The sequence below is a fragment of the Dendrobium catenatum genome, unplaced genomic scaffold (assembly GCF_001605985.2).
Source record: "Dendrobium catenatum unplaced genomic scaffold, ASM160598v2 fragScaff_scaffold_670, whole genome shotgun sequence".
NCBI classification, from domain to species: domain Eukaryota; kingdom Viridiplantae; phylum Streptophyta; class Magnoliopsida; order Asparagales; family Orchidaceae; genus Dendrobium; species Dendrobium catenatum.
The window spans coordinates 724014-732794 of NW_021319132.1; the positions used below are offsets into that span (position 1 = coordinate 724014).

At 35.5% G+C, this 8781-nt stretch overlaps 1 protein-coding gene across 2 annotated transcripts in view; it reads left to right on the forward strand.

Annotated features, from left to right (window-relative positions):
* The window catches only part of LOC110092394 (probable methyltransferase PMT24), a 62243-nt gene extending 53945 nt beyond the window's left edge, over positions 1-8298 (forward strand). For both annotated transcript variants that reach the window (XM_020816917.2, XM_028695729.1), the window contains exons 8-9: positions 6350-6544; positions 7797-8298. In XM_020816917.2, coding sequence (XP_020672576.2) covers positions 6350-6544; positions 7797-8025 — 424 coding nt within the window. In that variant the 3' untranslated portion in view covers positions 8026-8298. The remainder of the gene's footprint in view (positions 1-6349; positions 6545-7796) is intronic.
* Positions 8299-8781: the final 483 nt, after the last annotated feature.

The following is an 8781-nucleotide window of genomic DNA, read 5'->3' on the forward strand; positions in this document are numbered from 1 at the left end:
AGAGAGAGAGAGAGAGAGAGAGAGAGAGGAAAGAAAAAAATCAACCCTTACCTCCATTACTAGCCGACTTCGCCTCCTACGATCTCCCCTTCCTATTAAATCGGAAGTTATGACCTTTTGAACGGAAGCAAGAATAGGAGCCGCTTGCTGTGCTTCTTCGGCCGAATCCCATAAGTCTGCCGAACTTAGAGAGATAGATGGAGAGACCATCCCGACCTCCAACTCCTTTCACTCGACCAAACTTCTCTCACTCGACCGAACTCCTCTCCTGCTTCTCTGGCCGAACACCTCATCCCCATTTGAACAAGCCAAACCGAGCAGCTCTCTCTTAACCGAGCCCGAGCTCCTCTGCTGACTGACCCGAATCCCTCTTTCGAATCCTATAGCCTTAGCCGAGCTCGCCTCCTCCACAGCTTCCGGCCTCCATAGTCGAATCCAGAGAGGATAATCCCTCTCTTACTTTTTATTTATTTATATGTATTATTATTATTAGTAGTAATAATATTAATATTATTGATTATATTATTATTTACAATAATAATATTATTATTATCTTCATTTATCATTCCATTAATGTTGTATAATAATAATGTTATGATAATATAATAATAATATGATTACAATATTAATATTCATAATAATATTTTTATTATTTAAAAAAAAGTTCCCTCAATCCACATGCCGACCCCGCGCAGGTATCACTCTAAACCCTAAAACTTTGAGAACCCGATTTCAACGCATGCGTCGAGATAAAACCACCACATATATACGCTTTTCTTAGCATGGTGGGAGGAAGTGTGTTTCGATGCTTGTGACGAAGCGGGTAATCACCCAAAATCCCTTATTCGGAGTTCGTGGCACATCGGAAAACCGCCTATACACGCTTTTCTTAGCGTGGTGGGATGAGAACCCGGTGCGATGCGTACGACGAAGTGGGGATACCCATAAGTACCCGCTTGCGGGGAAACTACTGCTTTTCTCTTGCATTAGGTACCAAAGGCTAATACACGCTTTTCTTAGAGTGTTGGGAGATAAAAAAAATGCACGGCCGCAGTGTCCTCGTCTGAGAGCACCTACCATACACACTTTTCTTAGCTTGGTGGGAAAGGCCCATTTTCCCGTAGTTTGCCTCTAAACAGGGGAGACGCCGGGAGGCTGTCGAAATTTCGGGTAAACGCAATGCTACACTTGGACTTGATTGAACTCAAAGGACAACCGAACTTGGACTCAAACTTGTGAACCTTCGAACTTGATTGAACATTCGCAGAATACTTATGAACTTGATGTAATTGACCTAAGCTAATTCAAACATTAGTAAACTTAAACTCAAATAAATTTGAAAAATATAAGACTTGAACTTGCATTTGATTTGAAAATCAAATGATAAGAACAAATAACTTGAATATGAACTTGCAATTTGAATAACAGGGGACTCGAACGAATGGAAGAGGTTCATCAGGAGCCTGAAATGTAGTTGAGCTCAAATAAGAACAATAACTTGAGTTTGCTACTTGAACTCAGGAAAGGACTTGAGCTCAACAAGACTTCAAGGAGGTTGAACTTGACTTAACAATTTGAACATAAGGATGAGCTTGCAATTTGAATAACAAAAGATTTGAATGAACTTGAACTCAAAGGACAACATGGAATTCATGACAAGAAGTCTTCATACATAAGTAACATATAAGTAAATGTGCCAGCTTCTTACATATATTGAGAACCAATGAGAATGAGTGGACGTGGAACTCATTGTGAACAAGAATTCAATCATCATTTAGATATGTGATCTACATGCAAGCATTGGTCAATAGAAACCAAAGAAAATACAGCAACTCTTCAGCATCCAAATTTCATAAGCAATAAAAAATCAAAGGAGATATATAATTTGACCGCAATTGATGGAGCAAAGATATTTAACCAATATATCACCTACAGACGATGCATCCGATTTGCAACATTCATATGAACCTTGCAAGCAAGGATACCAGTCTCCAATGTACACTAAAAGCCAAGGCGCAAGTTAATATAGCAATTTACTAATCAATGTACAAGTGATATAATAGTCCACTGATCAGTTTGTATGGGAGGATCGGTGAAGAGTGCAATGATACCTTGCATTCAACATCAAAATACAAGAAAATACATTCATTTGCAAGTACTAACAAAAGCTTGTAGTGTTCTGAAGATACAAGTAAGAGTTGCTACAAGGATTAAAAAGGGTATAAGCAAATGCACAAAACTTCCGTAGGCAAGGACATAAAGTTTGCAATACATATAAGTTTCTTACAAATGCAGATGCACATCAAAGATGCTATGTAGAAGAACATGCAGCAAATGCAAAATGCGTACGAGTTGTTGTGAGAAACACGTCCTACACGATTATAGAAGAGTGGTGATAAATGCAGATACATGTGAACAACAGTAGAAGACCCGTTACACATTCAACTTATTATCTTTGTAAAGCAAATTTAATAAACGTAAGTACTCTCAAATTGTTGCAAGAGGTCCATCATATGTATCAGATACTTTTTTGTAGCAGATAAAAAGATCTGAAATACATACATGATCTCTCTACGAAGATAGATGTACGCGTCACATGCCACTTATGGGTAGTTATAGAAAGACTTCAGTAAATGCAATATCCTGTAGTCAATTTTAATTTGTGAAAGAATACATTTACTTACCTATTTGTAGCAGTGGTGAATGTACTACATGAGCCAAATACCACATCAAAGTGCATAAAAAATACAACATATACAAACTCCCACGAGCTTCTGCTGAAATCCCGCTACGAATATTACATATAATTTACGAACAAATGCCAAAGAACTATGATGAATGCAAGCATCTACAATCATGGCATGAGATTATTTAGTGCACTATGATCTACTTCCAGAAAGCAACAAGTAGTGCACGATAGTCTACCTGTATAAAGCAGCGAATAACTCAATTCAGAAGCTGCTACAACACGCCATCAGATCCGCAACATTCATGCAAGCGGACATAAGTCATTTATAAATATCTTAAAGTATCCCCGCACGTGCACCGTAGTTTGTATACACATAGGTACACTAAAAGGGAAAAATACAATCTTGACCCGTATGGGCCTCGAGAGTGTGTTATAAGTATACACGTTACGTCTAGGGATGCTGCGCGGGTCAATAAGTGAATTCAAGTTCAAACTTGATCCTCATATGCAGATCAATAGGAGTTGACATGGTTCGAACCTTCAAACAAATACACGGTTATGGCAACCTATGTATTTATTTTAATACATTCATATTAGGCATTCAAAACTTATGATCAATAGAATTCACTAATAAAGACATAAAACTTACAAAACCGATCTCCTATCGGCAAGTTGATAGGGTCGACAGGGTTCAATCAATAAAGAGAAATACCCCCTTACACCCTGATGATAGCCGTGTTGATGGAAAATCTCAATCGGAGGGGTTAACTCTAGATATTTTCAAATGCCACCCAAGCTCCCAAAAATTCAAAATTTCAGAAATCTCAAAATCCAAGATGTTTAAGATTGAAATTAATCCATTAACAGTTAAAAGAAAAACTCATCCACCATCCGTAACAATTTGTCGAGGTGGACAAATTGAAATTTACTTTAGCTCACGTAGAGCTAATGCCTGGTCGTGAATATCACTAGGATTCATTCTCAAACAATCTACTTCAAGTAAGGACATGGTACGTGTCTTTTAACCGACAGTTTTGCCGCCAAATGGTACCGTAGGATAAACGGTTATGGCCCGGGGCCCTCTTAACCGAGTGGTTTTTCCGTCAAATGGCACCACGAAATACCGGTTATAGCCAGAGCCAATATGCTTCTTAGTGTCATCAAATCCTTGAGATATGAATCAATAAATATGATCGATATGGCACAAAGCCCTTTGTTAGCTAAGGTGGATTCAAATTTGTCCCCTTAGGCAAATAACCACCCCAGGTCTACAAGGTACCTTTGGACGAAGCAACCCATGGCTGCCGACAAGGATCCTTCTGTCAGGTTAGGTGACTACCTCCTCTGACTAAGTAGACCAGGGACCACGATGGCCCGGGACGACGGAACCATGGGATCTTGATCGGGTCCATCATCCATTCCCCCACCATCCGCTTTAAGTGCAAAATGGTGAAAATTTCTATTTTAAATACCAAACCTACAAACTCTAAATTCCCAAATTCTCCAACCATTCCAAATACCCATGCTGCTACTATATGCCAGATACTACGTATCTTATTGACGACTAGCCTTAATCGAAAGTTCTCTTTCATTATTGGGAGAGGTAATTAACTATAGGGGCTTGCGCCTATAGGAAACCAGAACTTAGATCATAAAGTCCTCGCAAAATAAGGGTGAAATCTCTGGGTAGTGTCTTATCTACAAACCCATCTGCCTTCCAAAATTTACCCCAGAACTTAGTCCGTTAAAACTCCCTCGCCAAAACAAAAAGCAATCAAACGAGCGGGCGGAGTATGTTTTCTGCTATTTGTTAAAGTTATTGAGTTATGCTTTAACTAATGACTCAATGTTGGCTAAAGATCCTCAATATCTTCCACCATAATGTTGAAGTCATCGAGTCATGGTCTAACTCATAATCTAGAGGATAAGTCAAAAATATTTTGTGGATTTTTTTTCATTTTCTTCTACTATGTGTTAAAATCATCAAGTTACCTTTAACCTGACAATTTGAGATATTTAAAAAATTCTTAGTGGATCTCCCTCAACCTTCTACGCCATAGACTATAACCATTGGGTAGGACCAACTAATTGACCAAGAGATTGGTTGAGCTACAACTTAAACTCTTAAAACCTATGCAAGGTTTTCGGATTTCTTTAATGACAAATCTATTAGTCACTATCATGTAATGGTGAAGAGTTTGGGGGTCAACACCCCCAACAGTACAACTAGACTAGCTTTTAGTGAAATTCTCATATTAATTGGACAAAGGGGCGTCCTATAGGAGTGGAGGGCAACTTGCTCTCTTATATTTGGTCGTAAGCCAAAATTTTGGAAAGTTCGTCATTTTCTTCGCCAATTTATACTTTCAATGGACTAATAGTTTACTATAGAAAGCATTAGTTTCCCTCAAAAAGTATTATCCATCCAGCTCGATAAATTTTCTTATAATGATAGTTTACTCTCTATGACTCAACCCTAATCTACCCAGTCTTGAGCTGATTCCGTTTTCCGTCCGATCTTTTAATCCTGAAAATGTCAGTAGTAAAAGGCAGTCGAAAAGAAGCAAGAGTGTTTGCTAATCATCAAAACATAATCCATGAAACCGAATTTGCAACAAATTTTAGGTTCTGAATTTTTTTAGACTTGCGATATTTTTCATATTGCAATGTCCAAAAATAGGATGTAGTAATTTGGATCGCAAAATTTCCCATTAATCAATCATAATTTTGATGCAAAATTGAATATGTCAAAGCACTCAAAAGCTGACCAAAAAACTTCTGAAATTATTTGAAAGACTAAACGGACTCCAAATTTGAAGATTTATAGTCAAATGATCGTCTCGCACACAACAAGGTTTAACCATATTATCTTGAGATAAATGACCCATTTTTCTATTTAATTGATTTGCTGAAAGAAAGTAAGCTCCAAAGTTCTTTTATGCAGAAATTTAATTACAATAACTAGCCCATGGTTTAAAATTGCGCAATATGAGGCTCGCCTTTGTGCAATTCCAATAAAAAACGCCTCGATGCTTACGCCTCTAGTTTTTTTTATGAGGCTTGCGCTTCAACTTGGTTGAGGCCCGCCTCGCCTCACTGGTATGAGGCTTACGCCTCACGATATATATATTAAAACTTACATAAATCTTGAAGTAAATGCCCGACATTGGACTCTATAGGAGAGAAGGAAGGGGAGTGAGCAGTTCATCATAATGATGATTCAAATGAAGAACCCCTTAGTGGTGTCAGTGGTGATGACTAATGAGTTCTTATGTGATATGTCATTGCTTTTTTTTTTTGGAAATTTGAATTATATGTTAATGAAAAGAATACTTGGATTTTGGAAAGATAGAATTTTGAGTTGAACTATATTTCATGTTGTCTTATTATTGAGATATTTTGATTTTACTTCATATCTTAAGCTTTTTTATGTTTTATATTATTCACTCATTGGTATATAAAAAATTTATCATTTATGTTTACGCAATCTTTTGATTTTGAGGCTTACGCCCAAAATGTCTTGAGGCTTACGTCTCTCCTCACGAATGAAAAACGCCTCAATACCCGAATACGCAATTTTAAACATTGATCCAGCCATACATTTTTTAATAATCTTGGTTGCTTTTTTATGTTCTTTCTTTCTTTTTTGGTTTTTTGCAGTTTTGCTGCCGCTTTACGTGATCTAATGGTGTGGGTCATGAATGTTGTCCCAATCGATTCACCGGACACCCTTCCCATTATTTATGAACGTGGCCTTTTTGGGATTTATCATGATTGGTGCGAATCATTCAGCACTTATCCAAGAACATATGATCTTCTCCATGCCGACCATTTATTTTCAAGTCTTAAAATAAGGTATGATCATGTCTACATATATGTTTTTCTTCTTTAATTCATGATGTGAACCAATTAGTTTATTTGCTTAAATTAATGGCAACTCCAACATTTATCAAGATAATTCTTTTTATCCTTTAATTTTCTGCTTGTACTCGCATGTTTACTGCTTAGTGGAAAACTGATCAGAATCTTTCAAAAAAATTAACTGATTAGAAATATAAGAAGTAATTCTAGAGACCTATTGTATTCCAATGACTCCAACGTCGACTGCTGCATTAGTGTCCAAACTTCAATATATACTGGGAATCATTTCAATCCATTATATTTTGGTTACTCTCAATAGCTAGTGCATCAACTGCTAAGCAATTACTGTATCAACTTGTTGAAATCCTTATATATTCATATGTAGTTTACATGCTTTTAGCGTTATTTTTCAGATTTGTTGAACACATTGTAGTGATTACAAATGAAGAATCCAATCAATTACGTGTACCGAAAACGGTTCTGGTAATTCTAAGGTTTCATTTGTGATAACTTTCTTACTGTTTTTGGAAACAATTTTAAGTACAAATTTTTTTTTTGAATTATAATTTCTTGTTCTACAAAGTTATTTCATAAAGTGGTAAGAAAGTTATTTCATAAAGCGATAAAAAAGCTATCACAAACTAAGCCTAAGGCTTTGTTTGGTATGGCTTTCTTATTGCTTCTTAAAATAGCTTTTTAATATAAAAAATATTATTTTTTAACTAAAAAGCTACTTTAAGAAGCAGTAAGAAGGCCGTCCCAAACGAAGCCTAAATCTCTTTTAAGATAGAGATTTTTGTATGAGTGGACTTGTAGGGAATTTCCAAGAGATTTTTATATATGAGAGCCCAGCCAATGCTTATATAATAATCTAGAGGTATTTTCATACATACCACTGAATTTCTATATATTTTCATATCTAATTTCCAAATTTTTATTTTTTACTTCTACATGACATTAAAAAGTATTCATGAAAATATATATGTTATTTTAGATAGTTTAATACAACAACAACAACATCAAGCCTTTATCCCACTACGCGGGGTCGGCTACATGAATCCTTTTTCTCCATTGTGTCCTATTAAAAGTCAAATTCTCGTTATTTTAGATAGTTTAATATTAATATTTTTTTTATATTCGTTTGAGATTAGGGTGCTGTTAAGTATAAAGATTTAGTATGCATATTACATGTGTATTAGATAATAAATATATTCACAATTTTATTCCACTGTGATAATCTTGCAAGGTGCAACCTGTTGCCTGTTATCGTCGAGGTGGACCGAATACTGAGACCTCAAGGGATTCTGATTGTTAGGGACGACATGCAAACAATATCTGAAGTCCAAAACATTCTAAAATCTCTCCATTGGGATATCAGACTGACATACTCGAAGGAGCCTGAGGGCTTGCTTGTTATGCAGAAGAAAATGTGGCGCCCGCAAGAAATAGAGGCAGACACTGCTTCTGTGTCATAGCTACAGAAATTGGTCACATTCTAATAATGTTCAAGTCATCGGTCTGCAGGTTAGTTTTTTATTTCAAAATTTTTTTGGTGAGTTGCTTCTCATTATATGAAATAATTTCTTTTTCTTATGAGCAAATTTGGTGATATTCATAGTTGGCTGAGTTCATTTTTTGTCTTTTAGTGGGTTTAATGTCTAGGAAGCATAATCCTGTTATTTTACAATCTAAAAATTAGAAACTTATTTAAAATTATAGAGCTTGTATGAATGAGTTCTGATCGCACATTTTCATTCAAACTCGAACTATGCAGTCAATTTTTTGGAAAAAAAAAAACTGCCAAATGAATGCTATTGTTATTCTTTCCCATTCAGGATGAGCACAGCTCCTCAAGATTAAACTAATATTAAAAATTGAGAAATGGATCAAAATGAGTCCTAATTATATTAAATGACTTTTGATTACTTAAGTTTTTAAAAATGAATCAAAATAGACTATAATGAGATTATTTTGGTTCCTCTTTAAAAACATTGAAAGACCAAAATAATTCTTTAATATAGTAGGGGATTATTTTGATCTTTTATAAAGAGTCAATGGATTATTTTGATCTTATTTTTTTCAAATTTAAATCTAGAGCAGGTGTGAATAAGTTTTCAAATTGAACAAGTGATTAATTGTTTATAATCTAATGATAATTTATATCGTCATAAAAATGTTATTTAAGGATTAAATTATTGGTTATGTAAGCATGTGAGAAAGGTTTATTGTTT